This window comes from Cupressus sempervirens, chromosome 2, assembly GCF_028749045.1.
Source record: "Cupressus sempervirens isolate cs-2001-9-10 chromosome 2, ASM2874904v1, whole genome shotgun sequence".
Taxonomy (NCBI): domain Eukaryota; kingdom Viridiplantae; phylum Streptophyta; class Pinopsida; order Cupressales; family Cupressaceae; genus Cupressus; species Cupressus sempervirens.
The window spans coordinates 348553451-348579048 of NC_143119.1; the positions used below are offsets into that span (position 1 = coordinate 348553451).

The following is a 25598-nucleotide window of genomic DNA, read 5'->3' on the forward strand; positions in this document are numbered from 1 at the left end:
CATTAATCTAGTTATTTTAGTTGATCATTAATTTTCAGTTAATCGTTAATCTAGTTATTTCAGTTGATCATAAATACAGTTACGTTCAATTAATCATAAATCTAGTTATTTCAGATGATCATGGATATAGATATTTTCAGGTAATCGTCAAACTAGTTATTTTCAGATGATCATTGATATCGTTATGGTTATTTTAGTTAAATGTTAAAACAGTTAATGTCATATGAAAAAGATTTCAGTTATCTATTTCAATGAATGTTGGAAAATCTTTATATAAATTGTCTTTGTTTTTTATATGAAAAACCGTTTGTTACATTTTCCTTCATGAGACATGTCTATTCGATAATCAGATAATTAATATTAATTATAGTTATATTATATATATATATATATATGGTTATATTACAATGAACTTAATACCTCATATAAGATCAACAAACAAATATAAAAGATAAATACATCCGAATTGACTAAAACTTTAACACTCCCTCTTAGTCAAGAAGGATAAATACATTTTGATAATCAAAGGTGAAGGACGATCAGTATTTTGAATAGCCCAAAGATAATCAACATTTGTCATCTAAGCTCTTAGTTATTAAAATACCTAGTACGCATTCATACAAAAAACCCAAAGATAATCAACATGATGACATCTAAGCTCTTAGTTGTTAGACTCACAAAATGCATACTTGCCTCATACCCAATATGCATCTATAAAGACAACTCAAAGATAGTCAATTTGATGACATCTAGGCACTCAGTAATAAGTGTCACAAGATGCATATTCTCATGATTTAAGTACAACACTTACTATATTAAGATCGTTTACATATCGGGTGCTCCTTAAGAGCAACAATTACAACTTATTCAAGCTCCTTTCGAGTAATCACACTAGAAACAACAATTGGAAGACCAAGAGTCACAACTTAGAATCCACTTTTTACAAATGAGACATATACAACAAATAGAAGACCAAGAGTCACAATTTAGAACTCCACAAAGATGTCCCTCTTGGGATTTGAACCAAGGTGTCCATAATGAGAACTCATTTCTTCAACCAACTAAGCTAAACCCTTTGGACTTAAGTACAACACTTACTCAAAATGTATAGCATAGAATTTAGTCAATTGAGGCTACCACACATCAACACTCCCTCTTAGCTAGGAAGGCTAAACACAAGACATGTATTACGCCAATGGTAATATTAGGAATGACAAGTTTTAAGGACCCCTTTGATCAGAAGATATCCATCATTTTGATATCACATGTGATATCAGAAGTAGTGGTCTTCTAGAATATCAGCATATGATATTCACCAATTACTCAAATAGGATTTTGATATCACATCTGATATCAAGAGTATTGGTCTCTCGAAATATCGACATCTAATATTCACCAAGTACTCAACTAAGGTGTGATATCACATAATACAAGTTATGTAAGATCATCAACTTATTGTAACTTCCGCGAATACAAGTGACATCATTTCAAAGTCGTCATTTCCTTATGATGTACACAAGGGATAGGCCCATTAAATCACACCGTCACTAGATATATTCATGAATTACAGTCCTCTTGACTGCTCCAATTTATTGATCACTGGGAGAATCCATCTCATGATGCTTTACTCCCTCTGAATCAATATGATCAAAGATCACAGAAGGTTGATTGAATCATATCCTCTATCTGCTCCTTTAGGCAATTGTGTCAGCCTCCCTCTCAGATCAATCTTCTGAGCTCCTTTACCTTGCCTCTAAAGAAGTGGAAGACTTCCTCTAAATCCGATATCAATTTCCTTTTCTTGCAAGAACATTCTCGGACAAAAAGATCAAGACACAACTCTTATAAAACATAAAAATAAGAGAGATAATACAATAACACTCAATATAAGATCTTTCCAATAATACAGATAAAAATATAATTTAAATATATATATCGAACATATATATATTCAATCTACTAGATATATATCTTTAATCTATGTTTTCACTTTATATATATAATATATATATTAAATGTAAATCAATATATATAGTGAGTATATATATATAATCACTATATGTGTGTACATTTATATTTAATATTATTCTATTAAATATCAAAGGAAATAATTCTTAACATAAACATACCTTATAATTACCTTTAATGTGGGTCTCACTTTGTTGTTCACTCAAGAGAGTTCGATATTTATTTAATTTATGTAAACCTCACAAATAAGCAAACAATTTGTTGATCATACTCTTGATGATGCAAATTGATATCAAGGAGTGATTCAAGCTTATGTCCAAGATATGAAATATGTTGGATACCCACTTCTTAGGACAACTTTACCTATAGAAATTATTACCAACATAGGTTATTAAATTCAATTCTAATGATTAATGTCTAGGAATGTAACTATGTCTACACATCCTTAAGGTGTTCTTCAAGTGGACTTCCTAACCCTCTGGGAGGATCCTCTGTGTCCTTAGGAACGGTCCTCGATTATTCAACCTTTCTCCTTGAAACTACCTTTCAAGTTGGGCTTCATAATTCCCTTTGTTCCTCAGAGCGATCCTTGAGCAATTAATCATCTTATTGAAGATACTCTTAAGGCCTACAAGATTTGATAAACAAATCTACTACATTTCTTTTCAATAAATTCATATAAAATATTAAATGTAAATCAATACTCTTCTTACATTTAGAAAGATTTACATTTATTATTATGTTTATTCATCTCTATTATGAGTCCTAATCATAGACTTAAATGTTCTTATATTTATATTAAATAAAATAAACTAAACAATAATACTATTCCTTCCCAATGCATATAACAACCCTTGTTCCTATTATTTTCTATAAACTAGACATTCCTATATTACTCCAACCATGTGCAAATACCTCTTTACCTCTATGTGACGTGGCTCCTAATTTGGTGGGCTCAATGAAGTTGATATTCTCCCTTTACCAATTTCTTTCACAGAATACATTGTGATCCTTCTTTGTCCTCGGTCCTACCACCATGCATGGAGACGTGTGCGAATGAGGTGCAATCTACATGGCTTCTTGTGGGATCGATCCCTTCGAAAATTTGGTACTCAACTTGATTTTCCTTTCCTATTTGCTCAACCTTATGAGAGATTCCCTTTGATCTCTCCTCGAATATTGTGCAGAGCTTGAAATTTATATCCTCTTCAATCTTTCTTCCTCCATATTATATAGCTAGTTATAATTAAGATCCTCATTGTGTGTCTTCCACCAAAAATATTACCTTTGATATTTCGTCCTTTGTCGCATTTAATAAATAAAAGTTTTAATATTTTAATTTGTTACAATAGTTTCGGCTCCCGAGAAGTGGCTACAATGGCATCCACCAAATCTTATGCTATGGCGCTTATGCAAGGTACGTTGCTCCATTATTCCTCCTGCATTAATGAGTCCATCCAATGATTGTTCACCATTTTAATTTCTTCTCCTTAAAGCTCCACCGTCAATGTTAAAGCTTCATCGCAATGTTGTTTGTTAATATGTTGTTCGCTACAAAGTCAATATCATTCTATATTCTTTACTACCGATGTCCTTTCAACTAAAAGGCACATAAGGGCTGGAGATAATAACTCTCCCCTAGAACAAATACATATGTGGACTTCGATCAATGGAGGAAATGGCAAAAAAAGGTCCATCTGCAAGAAGTATCCAGTATGATAGAAAGTCCTTCCACATAGGACAAGGCGGTATTGCCTAACGAGAGAGTACCACCCAACCAAGACAAGACCAACAAAGGTGACATGGGCGTCAAAATAGGGCATTGGTATAGTTCTTCAACTGACAGTCATGTACCTTTGAACAAAGTCATCCCAACCCAAAGCTAGGAACGAGCAAGAAAGTTTCAAATTTGTTTTTGTCCAATGTGCTTAGTCCTTTCTACCCATGTCACTTGGATGTCAGATGTACTTTTCTATACACCATGCAACTTTAGATCTTATCTTCGTATTCCTTTGGCTGAGACAAGATCTTCCTATGGTCACTATATGTAACGTTATGTGACCATGCGATAGGCTCCTTAATCTGGTGTTGATCTCCCTCCAAAGGTTCTTTGTCTGTGCTTGGTGTGAATGATAGCTTCTCAAAATTGAATTGCAATCTCTCCTTAAGAATGACGATAGGAGTAAGGTTGCTTCAGCCTTCGATGGATTTGTTGTTGGTGTTGACTTAGACCCACAGAAAAGGCAATACCTTTTCTATGTCTGTTTCTTAGGCCAATGATTGTATCCTATTTGTTGTATAAATAAGCGCTCTCCAAAGGCGCTCCAATCTACAGTTGTTGTTCTTTGCACTTAAACTCCACGCAACCTCCCCAATACTTCCAAACGCAAGCCGCAAAAATCTAGTCTTGTCCAACAAGGGTCCAATCTTTGCCATTTAACATGTGGACCATAAGACTTCAAGAAATTATTATATATATTTCTCCTGCATCTTTTATTTCTTACATTTGCAACACGGCTCTGATAACATATTGGTTTTTTCGAGGACCGTTGTAAATGTACTAAGCACTACCATATATTTGGTATGTGTATTTCAAATGTAACATCCTCTCACATTTATATTGAGCATAGAAAAAGAATAGAAATGTTCCTTCATGGGACATGTCTATTCGATAATTAGACAATTAATATTAATTATAGTTATATTATGTACATATACATAGTTTTATATATATATAATTATATATGTTACAAGGAACTTAATATCTCATATAAGATCAATATACAAATATAAAAGATAAATACATCCGAATTGACTAAAACTTTAACAATGTCCCTTCATGGGACATGTCTATTCAATATTATTTAATTAATACAACAATTGATTATTCAACTATATATATACATATATATATATATATGGTTGGAGAAGTTGGATCACTACTTCCAAATACTAACCTATTTTGGGCTCTCCAACTGTATAGCTAGGGTGAGGCATCCATCACCGACAGTCGTACCCTATGCAAAACCTTGTGGCTCCTTTCTAGTCCTTTACGTGGCCTTAAATCTTTTTTTCTTGATGTTTGTGTGACTTTTGTGGTGTCCTTAACATCATTTCTTTTTCATCCTTGTGTGTGTTCAAATCTTTTCGGTGCCCTAAGTGCTAGGTAGGGTTTCTGATAACATGCCTACAGAGCCAAGTCTTCTCGGCTTCTAGTCTAGTTCACCCATATGCAACTCGGGAGGTTTTAAGGATAATGATCACTCTGAATCGAGGATGGAGATTGATAAAGGTAGTCTAAAAAATTGTTGCAATGACAGGCATGTTAAGGCAATATCAGTTAATGATAAAGGAGATACTAGGCCCTCGTATAAGGGAGAGTTGTCTGAACAATCTAGGCCTGAATGTGCACCATTGGCATCTTTTAATGGAGTTTTTTTGCAAGAAAGAAGGTGTTTTGAGAGGACCCACAACTGATGGAGGTAGATTGGGTGGGGGAGTATCCAAAGGAGCAACGGTCGAAAATAGTCGATATGGTAAGCCCTCTCCCCGTGACTTTAAAACTCTCTCCCTCTCTCTTAACAAAGATATGGTTTTGGCCATTAGGAAAGAGCAGTTGAGGTTCAAAGACATTGCTATCTTCTTTATTTGTTTAGATAAAGATTCCTTAACTTCTTGAAAGTTTTTTGATGACTAGATTGCTAACAATTGGGGAAGAAAATTAGGAATTCAAATAAGTTTTTGTAAAATGATCCAAAAGGGTTATTTGTGGTTTTCCTCAAACTCATGGTATAGAGTTTTGAAAAGGAATTATTGGAATGTGGGTAGATCTTTGTTTAGAGGCTTTCAATGGTCGGCCAACGGTAAAGCTGAATAGGTTGTGGCTCGCTCCACCTCACATTGGATTGAAATTAAAAATCTCGAACTAGAGTGTTCTTGTGAGGTTTTCATACCATCGCCCCAAAAATTTTGGGGACCCCCTTTTTTCTGGATTGCCTTGGCAAAACTTCTTGAACTTGTCCAAAAATTGCCGATCTTAGAAAATTTTACGTCTTGGACACCTTCAAGCCAGGAGGGAGGAGGTTAGATTTGTTTTTCACCCGATTTTCGCTTGATTTTTTGGAGCTTGTAATTTTATCCTTAGGCTGAACATAATTTCAAAGAACAACACTTGGCAAGATAAAATAGTGAATTTTGTACTTAGACGATTTTTTTTTTAAATTAGATATAATTGTATAAACTTGAGTTATTTTCAAAAAATGAATTTTGTTAGATATGGGTTTTTTGGAAAATCTTGAATTTTTTTTCAATGAAAAAAATAATTTTGTGATGGTGAAATTAAATGGGAAAATCAATTTTAGACTCTAGAGAAATGATTTTGTTTTTGTTAAAAAACTAAAATTGCATAGCAAAATCGATTTAGATTAATTTGCAAAAATTGGCACTAAATGGATTAAATTTGCCTTGAAGATTCTAAAGTCTTTAAAGAAATTAGTAATTTAAAATTGAAAAAAATCAATTTTGGCTTGCCAAATCAAATTTTTAATGATATATTAATTATTAAATGGTCATTAAATGAAAAAATGTTTAGCATCTCCAAGGCTTTATTTATTTTATTTTTGCAATTTTAGTCTAATAGGGAAATTAAAAAATGCAAATTTCATTGTGGCAAAATTAAATTTTGGCTTGTTATTTAATTGGGACCTGATTTGTGCACTAATTAATGTTTTTTTTTCCCTCCTAGGTGCAAGTTGGCCAGCTAGGGAAGGAGTGTGGAGTTGAGTATAAAGGGGTTTCCCCTTTCTTTCTTCTCTCATTCCATCAAGCAGCTTCTTCCACTCTTGGCGATTTTGGCAAAGGGCAGTCTTCTCTTGTCCTTGGCAAATTATATCTTGGAGCAGTTCTTTCCTTGCTTGCCAATTTTTGGGAGCTACCTCCTATCTAGCGATTTTGGGGCAGATTTGTGTGTTTGAATTCTGATTTTTCTATGCTTGGGTGAATTTTGAGGAAGGCAGTGATTTTTCTTTTGGCGATTTTTTCCAAATTTTGGCATTCTTGCAAAGGTGGATTTCCATTGTTGGCAATCTGATTTTCTTCCATGAAGGCTGCAATTCTGCCCTAGGCGACTTCTTGTGCCAAATCAAAAAAATTTGTCCTAGGCCGATTCTTGTTGAGGTCTGATTTTCTCGAGGAGTTGCGATTTTGCATCAGATTTGGACAGTATTATTTGGCAAAGAAAATAGGTGATTAAAGTCTGATTTTTTGGCACATACATGGGCAATTTCAAGTGGACAGAATTCTGATTTCTTCAGCTAGGGCATCAATATTTGCAAGGGGTTTGAAATTCTTAGGTTTGATCCGAAATTCAAAAGAAAACCTGGCCATTGGTAAAGGTAAATTCAATTCATTTAGAGTTGAAAGTGGTCCTTAAGCGGATTTCGCTCTTTTGTTCTTATCTAGTTTTGCTTCTCTTGGTTCTTCTTACATTCATCATCCACCACTTCATCATCCCATCCTAGGTTGAAGATTGGAGATTGATAAGTGTGAAATCCATGATAGGACATTTGAAGAGGCAGAAATAAGCTAGACCACCCTAGTAATGAAGTTGAGAGATATAAGTGTAGTCCATCCTAAAGCAACGACAAGGCAAAAATAAGTAGTAGTCCCACCCCTAGGTTGAAGATTGGAGAGTGATAAGTGTAGTGATAAGACTTGGCAAGGCAAAAATAAGTGTAAAATCCATCGATAGAAAGAAGGTTGGAGATCGACAAGGGTAGTCCATATCACTTAGAACGAAGAGGCAGAAATAAGTGTTTAGGATGGTAGATGTTAGTACAAGCAAGAACCCTAAGGGAACAAATACTAAAAAAGACAAAGGATATGATGCCCAAAACAACTTTTAGGGAACAAATACTAAAAAAGACAGAGGATATGATGCCCAAAACAACTTTCTTCTTGAAAATGAGCCAAATAACCGATACCAATGTCGATACAGTAAATATGATACAAGTAAAAGACAAACTAAAGGAAGGACAATTCACCATGGCAAAGATCTACAAAAGCAAAATTGGCTGCACGAAGGAAAGAAAGGAGTCACTAGATCATCGAGGCTCATAGTGGCACACTTCAAATCATAATATGGAGACCTCATTGTGCTCCTCAGCCGAATCATGGGCCCGGCTCAAGGTATGCAATTCGAAAACTAGATGTACTTCTATATTGATGAAATTACAAATGGAAAGGGCAAATTTGATTAGGCTAGAATTATAAGTGAAAATCTAGAATTACAACTTAGGGCAGTGCAAAACTAGAAGCAATTCCACATGAAGTCCTAGCCCTTCTATTTGATTGCAAGCCGACAAAGGTTGAAGTGCGAGCTTTGGTGAAGAATGAATTCGGGTGAAGGGCGAATTTGATTGAAGATTGAGATTCAAGAAGCCCCGCAATTTCAAGAAAGAGTGGATTAGTAGAAGAGATTTGAAAATATTTGACACTGGGCAAGGCTTGGCCATTCGTGCAAGCTAACTTGGTTGGATTCGAATGGGAAGGTTAAGGAACGCAAGGATAATGAGTGAGGTTAAGTTCGATTTCAAGGTAATGGCCAAGAGCAAGGCTCTCAAGTTGCAAAGAAGTTCACATCCAGGGAAGCCATCGAGGCCAAGGCAAGATTGCCCCAAGTGCATGAAGACCTCATCCTTTCAGGGTCAGGACATCAAGTACAAGCAAGTTCAAGTGGTGATGAGAAAGTTTCTAAGGACAAGCTCAAACATCCAAGGCTTCACCTTATCTCAAGGATTGAATAAACTTATAAGATAGGTTGATGAGGTGGCACTTTCATGTGCATGCAATCAAATCATGCCGAGTGTCCTATGTTCTCATTGGTTGACAAATTATTGTAATTTTCTCATTGGCCCACAAAGTTGGTGCCCTCATGTAATTGGTTGAATAATGGTAACCCTAATTAGGGTTTGTAAGATATAATCTCGGCCCTTGATTTTGCCTCTTAATCTCAGCCATTCATTGTAATTTGGAACCTCTATATAAGGCCATTTTGCTCTCATTTGTGAGGGAGTTATGTCGGAGGAGGGTTTTGCACCATTACTAGCAAGGTGATTTATCATTAGCGAGAGAGAGAATTGCAGCTACAATTTCTTCAAGTGTTATATGCATTTCAAGTTTCCAAGCTTTATGATTTGAGATCTTCTTTGGGATAAGCTTGAAGTATTACTCTAAAATAGGTTTATTATTCTCATTGAATTCTAAGGTAAAGAGATCCTTAGAGAATCTGAAGAAGGCATCCTTAATACAATTAGGGTCATTAGGAACATCACCACTAATCTATATATTCTCAATCATTTCTCTTTTATGTTTGGCTTTAATGATATTAAATAAATACTTGGTCCCTCTACCACCATCCTTCACCCAGATCATCGTAGTTCTAGTCTTCTGACCTTTTATTTTGTATTGCTGATACTTCCTTAATTGACATTTAATCTCTATTACCTTCTCTTCTAACTGAGAGTCACAACCCTTAAATTGCAGTTCTTTTTCAGTGGAGTTCAGGATACTTTGTAGCAATTGTTCCTTCTTTTTCTATCAATAGCTTGTTTCTTGCCAATGATTCGATATAGCTTCCTCCGAGATTCCACTAAAACATTCCACATGGATTGCAAAGTTCACAAAGACTAGTCATCATTTTAATGACCTCGTCATTATGCTCATCTTTGAGCAAGGAAGTATTGAGTTTGAAATTTGTATTTTATTCTTCTTACTATCAGAAAAATTGTCCATAAAGACCCTAGCATAGATTGGGTGGTGATCAGACATAGTAGAGGGAGAGTCACACACAAGGGCATGTCCATCTTGCTTCTCAACATAAATTATATGTTCTATATAAATTCTATCCAATCTACAGTAAACTCTTTGATGTCCAGATTGGTTACTACACAATGTAAACCAGATATCAGAAAAATGCTTTTTCTTAAGAGCCAAAGGGTCAACAATTCTAAACTTCCTCTTGAAATTAGACCAAAAAAAATGCTCATTTCCTTTCCAACAGTGTGTATTTCTCCCACTTTTATCCTCTTTTTTTTCCACCATAATGAAATCTTCAACAAAGATCTAATGTGCTTTGGGTACATTATTAGATAACCATTCCCACAATGCAGGATGGTCCCTATAATCATTAGGGGCATATATATTACAGACCCCAATTGAGACTTCATTATGTAGAAAGGTGACCCACAAGGCTTTGTTACAAGGGGAGGAACTATTTGACGTGATCTTGTCAACCCATTGTGGTCCAACCATAATAGCAGTTCCACCTTTGCCTCTAAGATGGTTAGAATAAAAACCAATAGATTGGTCCCAAATTTTTTTTTAAAATGGTATAAGCTTGGAAACCCACAATCTTAATTACTTGCAAGCAAATAATGTCTTTAAGATTTTTACACCATTTTCTAATCATATGTTTCCTATCCAACATCTCGAAACCTATCACATTCCAATTGTGTATATGCATCATTTAGATTGTAGAGATTTGTTGTTATTATATAATCTATTAAAACAATTTGGAATATCTTTACTAGATTTCCTATTATCATTAGAGGAAGAGAGTGTCTTTCTACCATTTCCTTCTTTCTCTTAGCATTTTTATTGGTAACTTCAGTAAATGGTTCCCCATTCATGGATTCACTTGTATTATCATTGTTCTTATGAACCACTATAGATTTTAGTGCTTCTCTTAGAATCTTATCTCTATTTAGAGGTTCAATGGTAGCTTTCCTAATACTCTCAGCTCTTTCATTAATGATATTAAGAGCAAGTTGCTCAACATTAAGCTTGGGTGGGAGTGAACAGGGGATACCAATGCTTGGGGCTGGCATCACTTCAAAATCATCTTCAAAGAAAGGATTATTCAATCTAATATACTTGCCACTATCAATAGTCTCCTCAACTGTATTGTTAGACAAGCCTCCATTATGATTCTCAAAAGAATCCTTATTCACATCTAGAACCTCATTCGAAGATGGGTTATCCAACTTAGATTCACTAACCCTAGATTTGTGCACATTAGAATCGTTCGTATTAGACTGGCCCAATTTTTTACCTTTTTAGGGTTAGCTTTAATATTACTGTCAAATTTAGGGTTTTGCAGGCTACTAAGAGCCAAACACTCCTTTTTGGCGTGCCCATTCTTTTTACAATGGAAACATGACCCTAAATTCCCCATTAGAGAATCTTCCCAAACAATTTTTTCTTCTTCCAAGTCCATCAAAACGAACTTGGGAAAATCAATATTGGGTGCTAGGGCAAGTAGAATCCTAGCATTAAGTGCGGTAATGTATATCTAGCATCTTCAACTTGTAACACAGAACCAAAAGGGTAGACAATTTGGACAATGAAAGGCCAACACTTGTTGATGTTAGTTTTGTACCACTACATAACATATTAGCAATTGAATATCTAATATGGAGAATCAAACACACAATTCCCCTCTTGAAAAGTTAATACTCATGGGACATGAGAATAACTCCAATGTTCCTTACACCTGTGGATACTAACTCGGTATATCGATGTGATTTGTTGGTAATCACGTAGGCGGCTTTACTCTATTTGTTTGAGGACGATTTGGACTTCAGTGGAATGATGATGGTGGTGATTCAGTGAGAATGCTAGATGATGTTGATAGAGAAGGTGATGGTGATGGAGGGTGAATGGTCTTATGACTTGTGTCTTTGTAACTCTCTTCTTCGAAATTCCGACTCCTAAACTACTTGCTATTCTACTCCTACTCCTATGGATGGAAAGATTAGGAAATGGACGGGGATCGAATCTAATGAAAGTTTACCGGCTGCTCCACCTCCATAGATGCAATGATTAAAAGGAAAATGAACTAGTTTACCACACAAGGCTTCCCAACAAGCCACTAGGATGCTAGTGGTCTAGTTATTAATCCCTATCAAACATCCACTAATGCTACCATGCAACTATCCATCTACTTTACTCTTACTTAGCAACTTGAAATGAAATCTTTTCTAACAACTTCAAAATGAAATCTAGCTCTAACTATTTGGAAGTAGAAACCATGCAACAATACCAAAGGCTCTTAATCACCATGCAAGTCACAGCAATGAGAAAGAAAAGCAATTTTTTGGCATTATCTTTGCAACCTTTCTACATAATGAAGTCTCAATTGGTGTCTATAATATATATGCCCCTAATGATTATAGGGACCATCCTGCATTGTGGGAATGGTTATCTAATAATGTACCCAAAGCACATTAGATCTTTGTTGAAGATTTCATTATGGTGGAAAAAAAAGAGGATAAAAGTGGGAGAAATACACACTGTTGGAAAGGAAATGAGCAGTTTTTTTGGTCTAATTTCAACAGGAAGTTTAGAATTGTTGACCCTTTGGCTCTTAAGAAAAAGTATTTTTCTGATATCTGGTTTACATGGTGTAGTAACCAATTTGGACATCAAAGAGTTTACTGTAGATTGGATAGAGTTTATATAGAACATATAATTTATGTTGAGAAGCAAGATGGACATGCCCTTGTGTGTGACTCTCCCTCTACTATGTCTGATCACCACCCAATCTATGCTAGGGTCTTTATGGACAATTTTTCTGATAGTAAGAAGAATAAAATACAAATTTCAAACTCAATACTTCCTTGCTCAAAGATGAGCATAATGACGAAGTCATTAAAATGATGACTAGTCTTTGTGAACTTTGCAATCCATGTGGAATGTTTTAGTGGAATCTCGGAGGAAGCTATATCAAATCATTGGCAAGAAACAAGCTATTGATAGAAAAAGGAGGAACAATTGCTACAAAGTATCCTGAACTCCACTGAAAAAGAACTGCAATTTAAGGGTTGTGACTCTCAATTAGAAGAGAAGGTAGTAGAGATTAAATGTCAATTAAGGAAGTATCAGCAATACAAAATAAAAGGTCAGAAGACTAGAACTACAATGAACTGGGTGAAGGATGGTGGTAGAGGGACCAAGTATTTATTTAATATCATTAAAGCCAAACATAAAAGAGAAATGATTGAGAATATACAGATTAGTGGTGATGTTCCTAATGACCCTAATTGTATTAAGGATGCCTTCTTCAGATTCTCTAAGGATCTCTTTACCTTAGAATTCAATGAGAATAATAAACCTATTTTAGAGCAATACTTCAAGCTTATCCCAAAGAAGATCTCAAATCATAAAGCTCGAAACTTGAAATGCATATAACACTTGAAGAAATTGTAGCTCCAATTCTCTCTCTCGCTAATGATAAATCACCTTGCCATTAATGGTGCAAAACCCTCCTCCATAGCCTGCCTCTCCAAATCATATATGTCATCCTTTGTAAACAATGGAGGTTGCTACGATATTGTCCAATCACCATAAGGATCTATGCCATCCAGATCAAGTGGCTCAACTAGTGATGACTCTACCTTTCTTATGTGCAATTTAGGGTTATATTGCACAAAGACAAGGTCATCTACGTGTTTCTGCACCAACTTGTTCATCTTCTTTGTGTAAATGGCTTCGAATAAGCTCCAATTATGCTCACAACTAGATGAGCTACATGGCTGAGATAAGATGCGAAGGGAAGGTACTGATTTCTTACAGCCTCTTTGCCCCTATCCATGGCCTCATAAAGGAACCCCATTGGGGTTCGTTCCACATCTACCAAGTGGAGAACTTTAACCGAGGGCTTTGCCACCTACAATTAAAACGTAGAAAATGATTATTAATGAAAGACTAGGATTATAAATTAATAATGAAATGCTTGATTACTAAATACAAAAAAAATTAAATTTTCAACTTTTAAAGTTGTCTTCCTTGCATCCTCTACAACCAGTTTCACCCAATCCATTTTCCCTTATCCTCCAAAAGAAGGTCAATAACATGCATTGCACATGGAGACCAAAAGAGTGTGATATTCTTTTCTTGTAAGTGTTGGAATCACTACTGCCATTACACCAAGAGCTCGAGCTATCAATGAATGTCACAATAGCCAGAGACAAGGATCCACGAGAGATGGTTAAGCACATGTCACAAATCAATCAATCTATGTTGAATGGTACCTTCACCTAGAGGGGATGGAGGCACCAACCTTCCACTAGTAAGATCCTATCCGCTGCCACATTTTCTGCCCCAACCTCCACTACAACGTTCTCTAGCATTAGAGCCAAAGTTTCAGCCATCTTTACCTTGTCTGAGGCATCCAAGGATTTAAGAAAGACAATTTGGTCCTTGCAAGAAACCAAAAAGTTGATAATGGTATGGCTTCTTCCATTTGTCCTTCCATCTAAAAGTATGGTGCAGCCATTCTATTTCAATTGTAATTTTTGTTCATCAACCACATCTTTAGATCTAGAAACAACATCTTTGAGCAATCTACAAGCACAAAATAAAAAATGACATTAAGTACACAACTTTGATTTTTTTTTTTAAAAATTCAACAAAAATAAGTAAATTGTAAAACTGTAAAAGTATTAAAAATTGAAACAAGTTAACTAACCTCCCACTCAATTCTACAGGACTAAGTGGCATTTAGCCCTTTCCTATTACCATACAACCAGTTACAAAATTCAAAAAATATGGACTTGCTGCAACATTGAAGGCGATGTTTAAAAACCAAAAATTGGCACATTGAATGTCAACTTGCCGATGCACATCATTGTTCCATCTAGTGCCCTCCAGTGATGGTTGTGCTCTAGGTGTGTTTCTATAAACAAAATAACCATCAAGAGAAGATTTTTGTCATCTACTAGAACCAATGGAAGCAAAAGATGAGTGGATGGTAGCTGTGCAGATCCATGCACCACGAAGAGAGTCCACTATGCTCTCAATTGTTGCTTCTTCTTCATCAAGGTTGCCTAGGATACTTAGTCACAACCCACATCATTTCATTATGATCATTGGTTTAGCTCAAACCGAAGTCCAAACTAATAAAGATGATTAGAAAATAATAAATACTTCTTAATGGAGACATACCTTGCAATTTGAGAATGGTTGACCTCGTGGCCAATTTAGCCCTTTCCCTTATCAACTTTTTCCCTTCTTGGGCACCAAGCGAAAGGCAAGCATCTCTCTTTTTATTTCCTTAGTGGTCATATCAAAAACCCTTGTGTCACAGTTTTTTACCAGCAAGGTGGTACTTCAAACAAGATGTGCCTCCACAAATTTGTCTTTCGCATTTTGTGCATATCACACTAATAACTCGCTCCCTTCGAAGTCATATTTGCATGCCTCGTTTCCAGCCCCTTTAGGGTGAGTCCCTAGAAATCCAAATGGACATGCACCTATGGGGCCACTGGCAGATGCTACAGCTGAGCCAGTTATAGAAGAATCCATATTTGTCATTTAATGTAAAATCAAACTATACATAAAAAACACAAATTAAAGCAGCAAATTTAAAAATTTAATAAACATATTTAGGAACAAACTAAATTAGATTAAAATTTTAAATAAGTTTTAACACAAGCTGAAACTTGGACGAAAAAGACCAAAAATGTGTTAGGTTATGAAATTATTGAGAAAACTATGAATTTTTTCAGAAAAACGCAAAAATATGGCATTAGATCTGAGTCATTACACTCTAAAACGTGTTAGAGAACATTGAAAATGGTATTCAAGAGATTCAATAAAATTACATGCAACTAAAGAAAGACAAAATGATTATTAACTCAAAAGAAAATGAATTTAGAAAACTTACTTGTGAATTAGGATTCATTTAATAAGAGCTTTGAATCCGCTTTAAATCCACTTGCAATTGATCTACAAGCTTCCAAACACTATTTCTCTCCTCCACAACCCTTCTCTTTTCCAAGCACTCTAGAATGAAAAAAAAAAAATGAAATGAACAACGTTGTTGGGTGTCCCATTTTGATAGTTGCCACATACGAGAAAACAGTTAGTTATCGCACAAAGTTGGTGACTTCTCGGCAAGAAGTTTGAAACTTCTCAACCGAGATTTTGGCATGAAAACTACGAGTTTTCTCGCCAAGCGGTACTTCTTGTGAGAAGTTGGTATATCTACTACTTCTCAGCGAGAATTTGAACTACGAGTGAAACTATTAGGAATAATACAGGAGAGATTACTAGATTCAGATCTAACACTGCCAGCTCTAACTCTAATGATGTGGTTGAAGTGGAAGATTCTGTCATGGGTTGTCAAAATAGCATATAAGCCAGCACATCTTAGCTAAAGGATATTCTGAAATTGCAAAGGAAGATATGGAGATTGTAATGTTTACTGATACGGAGATTGTAATGTTTACTGATTGGAAGTAGCAAACACTTCTAGACAATGCACTCTCCTTCATGTCAAAGACGAAGTGGGAATAAGCCAGGCAGATTGTCTTGCAAACCTCAGTTTAAAACCTTACTCTTGGTAAAATTTTGGGTGACATCAATATTATCATAATATTTCCTTACCTTTCACCAAATTGTGGAGGGTAAGATTCTTGTTTGAGCAGGTTTGTTGCTTTCCTTGGTTGCAAGGAAACTCCCTCAATTTTTCCCTGGAATATTGATTGCAATAAGGCATCTTTTTCTCCTTCGATTTGATTTGTGAGCAAGCATGCTGATTTTCTTGTCACCAGAATAGGAAGAATGTGTGCCCCACCTTGATTTCTAAAAACACTCAACAGCTCTTGCCTAAGAAACTAGTGAAAAGGGCTTAGGTCAACCTTATTGTTTATCCATGGAACATTTGCGTATCACTTTAAAGAATGATAGGGAAAAATCTAGATGTTTACATGTTGAGAGAGAATTTCAGATTTCTGTGACTTCAACTCAGGTTTCTAATATTCTTGTCTGCTTTTTAGAGTTGTCCTCTCTCCCATAAATACAGCCCTGCAAAGATTCCTCCTTTATTCTCAAACCATCAGTTGTGATTCTACATCACTCCATTCTGGCCTCTGGGCAATCTACATGGATGTCAAAATTAATGTCTCGGAAATAGGCTAGTTTTCAGATTACACCTTGCATCTCATAATCTAGGCTTCCTAACATAAATATAAAAATTTAACTGTATCAAAAAATGATATTAAAATATTAAACCAATCTAATAAATGACTACATATATATTAATTAAGTACATCTAATCATTAATTTACCATATATTGTATATAATATATTCAAAATATTTAAATAAGTTTATTTATTGAATGTTTATTTGCGTATATTTAAAAATCCATATTTTTTAATTTATTTACAACTAATTTATATTGTTAGTATGGGTATTTTTATAAATTTTAATGTTATAAATACATATATCATAGCCAAACCCATCTGTACTAAACCTGTGGTGGAAACGGCAATCCACCATACCTAAACCAGCAACATGGGATATATAAGTTGAAAAGGAAAATAGCTGTAGGAGCTTAGATTCTTTAATTGATCAAAATACAAATTTGCATCACCCATGAAATCAAGTGATCCCACTACCTCAAGGATCTTAGGGGAAAAGGCTCAAAAGTTCATTTTATGTAGTCAACCTATATTCAAATTAAGATGGCAAATCAATTCCTGAACACGAACATAAGGTTACTCATCTTCCAAAAAATCAAGCTATTGACTACGCTCAGAGCAACCATTGCCAACTTTTTTATAATAGTTTCATAATAATATCAGCTCTTAGCTCATGAAATACATAGAATGAATTGGAAAAAAAAGCGTAAGAATTAGTGTACCTGAGGGGAATAGTCTTGTCTTCATGAACTTGATGAATTGTTACATCCTGATTAGATGACTCTTTTTCTGGTGTTAAATTCATAACTTTGACCTCTACATTTTGACTAGGATGAAAAATATGAGGAAGATTGTTCAAAACACTCTCCTGCTTCGTTACGTATTTTAAGACATCCTCTTTCAATACCCTGCCATCTTTACCAGTACCAGGAATATCCTCTAAATTAATGCCATACTCCTTTGCCATATGACGAACTGCAGGAGTAGACAATACCTTTTCCCTATTTTCTATGCTATTTGGAGAATCTCTAGATTGCAAATCAGCTTCCTGGAACTCTGTGGAGGATGTCTGTATTTGTTCTGAACTTGCCATAGTTTCATGTTTCTCATCTACAACTAAATCCACCAATGTTTCTCCAACCTGATATATAAAGCAAGCACATTTATAAAGCAGTTCCTTATGAAACAATCCTTTCTGAATTTTACGAGGCCCACAAAATATAAAGGAACAAGAAAATAATAAAAATTGTAATTTACAGAGCAACATTACAAAAGTTAATTTTGTAAGAACAAAATACACTTCATTTCATTAAAACATCTTTGAGATTCTTGCATTGACAAGAAAATTTGTCAATTTTGCAAGTGCTGGTTATGCAAAAGCATCCATTAATAAATAGAATCATTACGAAGTGAACTGCATATGGTCTACAGGGCAAATTATTAACCGCATTGACATCAAAAGGATATTGCACCTAAATTTACATAAGAAAGCGTCCTTTCTTCTTTGACAATATTTTACAACTTTAAAAAATCATCATCTGGATCAGTTTTAAATGCAGGCTCATTTTTGTTACACAGAGAGTTGTAGGATTCAGTATATTTAAGATGAGCCTTTAACATGCAAGTTGATATGAGAAACAAATTTTAAGTTAATGAATAATTTGGCGCGCCTTGTAATTATCATGTTATGTAAATACAAGAACTACTTTATGTAAATGTTATTGGTAAGATTTCCCCAGCAATCCAAGAAATGGTAGTTGAACACTTAATGTTTGAGATCTTGATAGCTTGGTAAAAGGGATTAAAATTTGTAATTTGAACTTTTCAGTATTGTATAGTAATGGATAAACAAAAACAATACAAATTGTCCAGCAGGATTGTTCCTCAAAACTGATTTAGAAATCATCGTAACTCAAAAAAACCAAAAAACAGAGCTTTAACAAATATACAGGGACATAAAGCAGAGATGTTTTTGGTCTATCTTATACTTCCAGAATGAACTGTTAGCATAAACACAGCTTGTGTAATAATTTTATTTCGATAATTTTTTCTAATTTGTATTCAGGACATGTGCACATTGAATAGGCATGTGCATCTATCATTTACAAAGTTAAATCAACATCTTATACCAATTGGTAGATGAACTGCCTACCTTTGCATCTCCACAACCACCTGCATTCGATAAAGCGCATATCTTCAAGTTCTTTATAAACAAGATGATCATAGCCATCTGTTGAAAGCTACATTACTCGGGGATGCATCCCCACCCAAAAACACAGTTTCAGATTGTCAGACTCCAGAATATAGACAGACTCCAGCTTTATGGGGGGATGTTCATCCCGAGGATGTGGCCCAAATAGATGATGATGAGACAGCACCAGTAATGGATGGGGTTCCATTATCCCATTGACTGAGACTACGCTTCCTGTAGAGCTAGAGCATGATAGTGAGGATGACGACTCTGAATTTGATGCCATGGTGGCAGAAGCAAAATAGGAGCAGCAGTCTGCTTCATTTTTCTATATTTTATTTTTTTATGTTGAACATGATGATGAAACTTTATGGCAGCCCTCTAGCCTTTGGGCATATTTAGATTTTCAGTTTCTATGATATTGTTCACTGCTAAACTTATATTTTTGTTCACATATTGATATGCATATTTGCAATTGAAACTGTTTTATGAATGCATAATAGACTAGAGTTAAGTTTTAAATTTTAATACATATTGAGTACTGAATCAGTTATTATTTCCTTAATGGCATTCAAATGGTGTATGTTAAGGTTCTATAATATTTAACTGACATGCTTTGTCCTTAGTTTCAATTGAATGACATGTATATTTGCAAATTTCAGTGTATATTTTAATTTTTTTCCTATATTTATATAGTCGTCCCCATTTTCCGCCCCCCCCCCCCCCCCCCCCCACCCTCCGGTCCCCAAAATCAGTAAATCTGTTTTCCGTCCCAGAAACCCATCTTGCTGTCCTCTGCCGTCCCCATCCTGGAAACCCATCCCGCTGTCCCCTGTCGTCACCGTCCCAAAAGCTCGGGGTAACAAGGGTTGAAAGAGAAAGACAAGGTAGAAAGGATGTAGTCTTCAAAGGAAGCTTGTATTTCCCATACAGCGTCTCTACTTCTATTTTGTTTGTAGAATACATTCTTTCATAAATGAATATTTGTAGTACTTTTGTTGGAGCTGATTCTCAAAGTTGTCAAGCATTGCATGTGTAAATAGCCTTTTAAACTCTAATGTGGTATCAAATCATTAACAAGCTATCTCTCCAGTGTTCTACAATATTTTGTTGTTGTTGTAGAGGTGATCGCTTAGACCTACAGTCATATAAGCTTTATGGATCAAATTCACGTCCAGTATTGCATCCAAATGGATCCAAAACCTCAAAAGTCTCTACAATTTCACTAGATCTTAAGGAGTTATAGCAACTCAAAAGAAGCACCGAAGGTTAATTCTGGATCTTAAGGGCTTTTTGTAACTAATATCTTTAAATTATTATTTCTACAAAGAATATCAGGAATAAAAAGTTCAAATATTTCAGATGATGCTTTTAAAAACTTGTTTTTATGGCAGGAGGGTGGGAGGATTTACTACTTTCTTTTTTTGAAGAGATATTGTAAAAAAATTGCTCAAGGGTAGTTCTTTGAAAAATTGGGGGACAAGTCAGGGTGGGGGGTTGTTTATTAAATTTATGCAAACAAATATTAAAAATTGAACAACCAAACACAAGCAATATTCTGCTTGGTCATAGCCCAGTCTTCCTCCTGCTTTCCTAGACCCCTTCCATTTATGATGCACTACTTTCTCAATAATATAACAAACTCTAGTGCCTTATTTCTCACTTTTTTCATCTTTGCACAAATACCAAGAGTAGCTGTCCTTTTGGGCTCATTGTAATAAACTCCACTTCTCCTAAACTGAAAGATCATGTGCATGATTGGTATTTTGCACAATGATGACATTAACTGGTAGTTCTAAAGTTTAGCTATCTTTTTTTGACAATAATTAAGACTTGCTAGTCCAAGGTTGGTTATACCTTTGTGTAACATGGATGGATGTGCCCAAGATCGGTTGGTTATACCTTTCTGTAACATGGATGGATGTGCCCAAGATCAATGCGCCATGGCAGTTAGTTATGCTCGTCATGAGCATCATTCAAGATTCCTATCACCAATTCTATGTTGGATCTTTGAAAGATGATTGCCCAAATATTGACTCTAGTAGTCTCCAGCAAGCTTTTTGCACAAGTTGTTATGAGTCACATTTGTGCAATCAAAATTGATTGATAGGTTGGCATTTCATCTTCTTCACCATATTGCTAACACCTCTGGCAATAAAATACAATGTTATTCCAGCTTTGACATTGGAAATAAATAATAATCCACTTTCCCTGCCTTAGCATCACTGATCATCAAATCTCATCTGTTTCTCATATAGAGACTTTTATTCAATCAAATCTACAATAAACCAACTACACTTCCTTTCAACAGAAATGTTACTTTTTGAAAGTGTTATGGTAACATTATTATGGTTGCTGACTAGGGTTGCTAATTCACAAAGCCTTTGATCTAGATTATCAACATAAATTTCAGGTTTCTTATCACTTCTCATAATTTTGGATATTTGAGAGTTTTATTCGTCTCCCCCCTTTTCAGTTTTCTTTGGATGCCCCTGCTCATCTTCTCCCTTCTCGGCAGGAGTTGAATGAGCATGTTCGTCTTGATATTTATAGACGTTACATTACTGCTACCTGGTTAACCCTCCTAGTGGGTTACACCCACGGATGTCGTTTTATGCGACACACTTTTTGGAGATCTCAAATGGGATTATTGCCCGGCCTAGCTATCTCTCATGGCATTGGTCTCATGTTCTGCGGATCTCTTTAGGTTCTTTCAGAGTCGGTTCCCACCGTATTCGGGCTCAGACGGATCATCATATTGATAGGGAGGAGTGGACCTGTTTGTTCTATTCTTTAGGGGAGGTGGAGGATGAGGCTCACTTTCTTTTTCAATGCCCTATTTATTATGAGATCAGAGGGAGGTTCTTTTGTTTGTTCAGAGAGTGCTTCTCTCTCTATGATTTCTTCAGCTATTATGATCAGAGATGCCTTGCACTGTATCTACGTGAGGCCACTATGCTCCGTGATAGCATGATTCAGACTCTACTTCCACACCAGCACTCATCTACTCAGCTCATTACTGCCTTTTTTACACCTTTATCCCCCTTGCGTGGTGTGAAAAGGCCCTCTAGCTCTATTCGTCATAGTGAGCTTTCTAGATGCGTCAGATCCCATTCTGCTTATAGGCACTAGCAACACTCTTCTGGGACAAGTCGAAGACAGTGTAGTACCTTTACGCATCGACACGTGTATCATTCTATAACTGATTTCTTTTCGCCAAAGAAAGCCTCCTAGTGCTTTCTATTGCTTGTATTTGATTGTTGTTGTTGCTTTTCTTTGAACACCTTTGTGTGCTCCTGCTGGCTTCACCCCTGCTTTGTTGTAATCTTTCGGTCCCATAGACCTCTTTTTGGTCTTTTGTTGGACATTAATATCTTTATCTTATCTTATCTTATCTTATATGTGCTAGTTCTCTAGTCCTGCATGAACGTTCTTTGTCTGAATAGTGATTCCAAATCAGTCACACAGTTCATTGAGCTCACCGGTTTTACTGGTGCTCCTCAACTTTGTGGCATCATCAGCTTCAACAACTATGAACCATTCCAATGGGATATTATTCGTGTTCTCTTATTTCAAAATGCCTTAATTTGGTTTAGCTAACATCATTTCTACTTGAAGCACTTTATGATGCCTTCCCAATTTTGCACAATTGTTATTAGGCTCAACGCTGTCATTTTCTTAATATTCTGATTTCTTCCTAACTAAGCAGATCTTTTCAAATCCTTGTTCTGATGTCCCCTTCCTAATTTACCCTCAAATCACTATTGCAACAAATTAGGGTTAACACCTCGCCAATTAAATATATGTGTGATAATGCACCCTAAGACTTGAATCCTGCAATAAAAAACAATAAATACAAAGATTCACATATACATACATACATGTATATACACATACATACATACATACATAAGTATATATCTATATATACAAACATTTTAGGGTTTGCAAGGAGAGACATGATAAGTCTGTCCAAAGCCATTTCTACACCAAGTCCAAGAGGAGTGTCTACCACAGCCCCTTCACTTGGTGTTTTTTACCTACTTTCCCCATCCTACCTCATCTCCCAAAAGACGCATACCATCCTGTGGAGTCAAACGAAGGTTGTAAGTGGTTTCTTGGCTCTCTTACGTAAAGGCCCTCCAGTCCATTCTAGGATGGCCTACTTATGTAACCTTCGCAATCCCATTCGTTACACCTCAAGCCCATCCTTTCAAGGTGGGATACAAACAGTCAAAACACTTCACATAGTTATCATGATAAGCAATTTAGTCATTAACAATGACAATCAACAATTTTTTTAGCATTATTCATTATGTGTGTGTTTATGTCTGTGTATACACACACACACACAGGCAACACATTTAGCATATGTTTATCTAACAGTCATGATAGTGGTTGAAAATAGATATACCGATAAATATAAGTTAGAAGATGTATTGAGTTCTATGATTTTCTATTGTATGGCCTCCTTGCTAAACACAATGGATCTGCTGTAAACTCAATCTACAGATGGTCTCTTGTCTATCGATATGCAATGGTAGTTCTGTATCAATTAAACAGCCGGATGATAAAAGAATATCAATTGACTTCTATTCTCCTTGATACTACTGTATACTCCCAGATCACTGTAAATATAACTATTATTTGTATTTTCGTTTCTTGCCTTATTCAATGCTTTTCACTACAGATTTAAAAATTGCTGGCTGTGTGGAACTTGTTGGTCTTAGCATTATTCTCCTATTCCAAACTCTACAGATTCTGCTGGCCGCTCCTCACTGGTTTATTTGTATTTCCTATTCTCAGTTCATGGGGCTACTATTCCTCAGAGATTACAACAAGAACATCAATCTTTTATTTATATAAAATTTAATGACATTCAGTGCCAGGCTCCCCCATCATTATTTGTTAATAATTTAATTATTACTTATTTTACCCATAACCACCAATTGGCATTGCTTAACTACCATTAGTAATATTTAATTGCTTCTCTTGTTAATCATTGTCTTTGATATAAATTGCTATGAATTAATTAATTGCTGCTTAATGTAGTAGTTGATTAATGTCTTTTCCTTATCCCTGCCGCTGTTTATCATTAGTCCTGTTGCTGCTATTATCAATCCATCCATTGTCTAATTATAATATTTTCAGGTCGTTCTTCCTGGAAAAAGGTTGCATGCAATCTAAGGCTTCAATCTCCTATTTTGGCAGGAGAGGCCCTAGCTCCAACCTCAAGCTCAATCGCATGATCCACATATCTCCTTGGGAACAGCTCTTCGATCACATCTTGAACTACACTCGGATCTGAGAGTGCAGAGACATCCTCTTCATCCCATCCTCCATGAATAAAAGCCAAGAAGAGATCACAACCTGCTTTCCTTGCAATCTTCTTTAAGCTTATACTGCTCAAAACCTGACTTGCATCCTTTGAGCTCAACATAGGAATCATGCATGGCCTTATAGGGTCTAAAACCAAAATACATCCTAAATAGGGTGCAATCACCACAAAAGCCTTTCTTACAAAATCTTGACCGTGTATCATTTTAATTTCACTCATCTTGATGGCAACAAGATTGGTTGGCCCTGGCAGCCTTCATGAACCTGATGAATAGTATTTTCCAAGACTGTTTGGATAAGTTTGTATTGATCTTTATGGATGATATTCTGATCTACTCAAAAAGACAAGAAAGAACATCAAGAACATCTAGAAAAAGTTATACAGAGGTTGAGAGATCATAAGCTATATGGGAAGTTGTCTAAGTGTGCCTTTTATCAAAAGGAGATCCAGTATCTAGGACATATTATATCAGCTAAAGGGATAGCTGTAGATCCTTCAAAAATCAAAGCAATCAAGGAATGGCCCATACATAAGAATGTGATAGAAGTCAAACGCTTCATGGGGTTAGCAGGATTCTATAGAAAGTTTGTTAGAGATTTTTCCAAGATGGTTTACTCGATCACTTCACTGCAGAAGAAGGGGAAGAAGTTTATTTGGACCGAGAAATGTCAGACAACCTTTGAGTACCTAAAGGTGAAGTTAACTGCTACACCTATACTAAGAGTACCAGACCTCCAAAAGGAGTTTGTGGTTATGACCGATGCATCCGAGGAGGGATTAGGAGGTGTACTGATGCAAGAAGAACAAGTTGTTGCATATGAGTCGAGGAAGTTAAAGAACTACGAACAAAACTGTGCTCCTCATGATCTAGAACTAGCCACCATTGTGCATGCCCTCTAGATATGGAGGCACTACTTGATAGGGAAGCCTTTTGAACTTTGATCAAATCACCACGGCCTAAAGTACATCTTTACTCAACCCAATCTTAATGCAAGGCAAAGGAGATGGTTAGAATTTCTAGCAAATTACGACTTTGACATTAGTTACATTAAATATAAAGAGAATAAGGTAGTAGATGCCTTGAGCTGATGGAGACATATTTCCACTATGGCAGTCATA

General features: G+C 35.7%; 1 protein-coding gene across 1 annotated transcript in view; it reads right to left on the reverse strand.

Moving 5' to 3' along the window:
• LOC149572567 (lipoamide acyltransferase component of branched-chain alpha-keto acid dehydrogenase complex, mitochondrial-like) overlaps positions 1 to 25598 on the reverse strand; it is a 69273-nt gene that overhangs the window by 23636 nt on the left and 20039 nt on the right. Inside the window, exon 4 of the mRNA XM_089813668.1 lies at positions 17673 to 18091. Within this exon, the coding sequence (XP_089669794.1) occupies positions 17673 to 18091 (419 nt within the window). The remainder of the gene's footprint in view (positions 1 to 17672; positions 18092 to 25598) is intronic.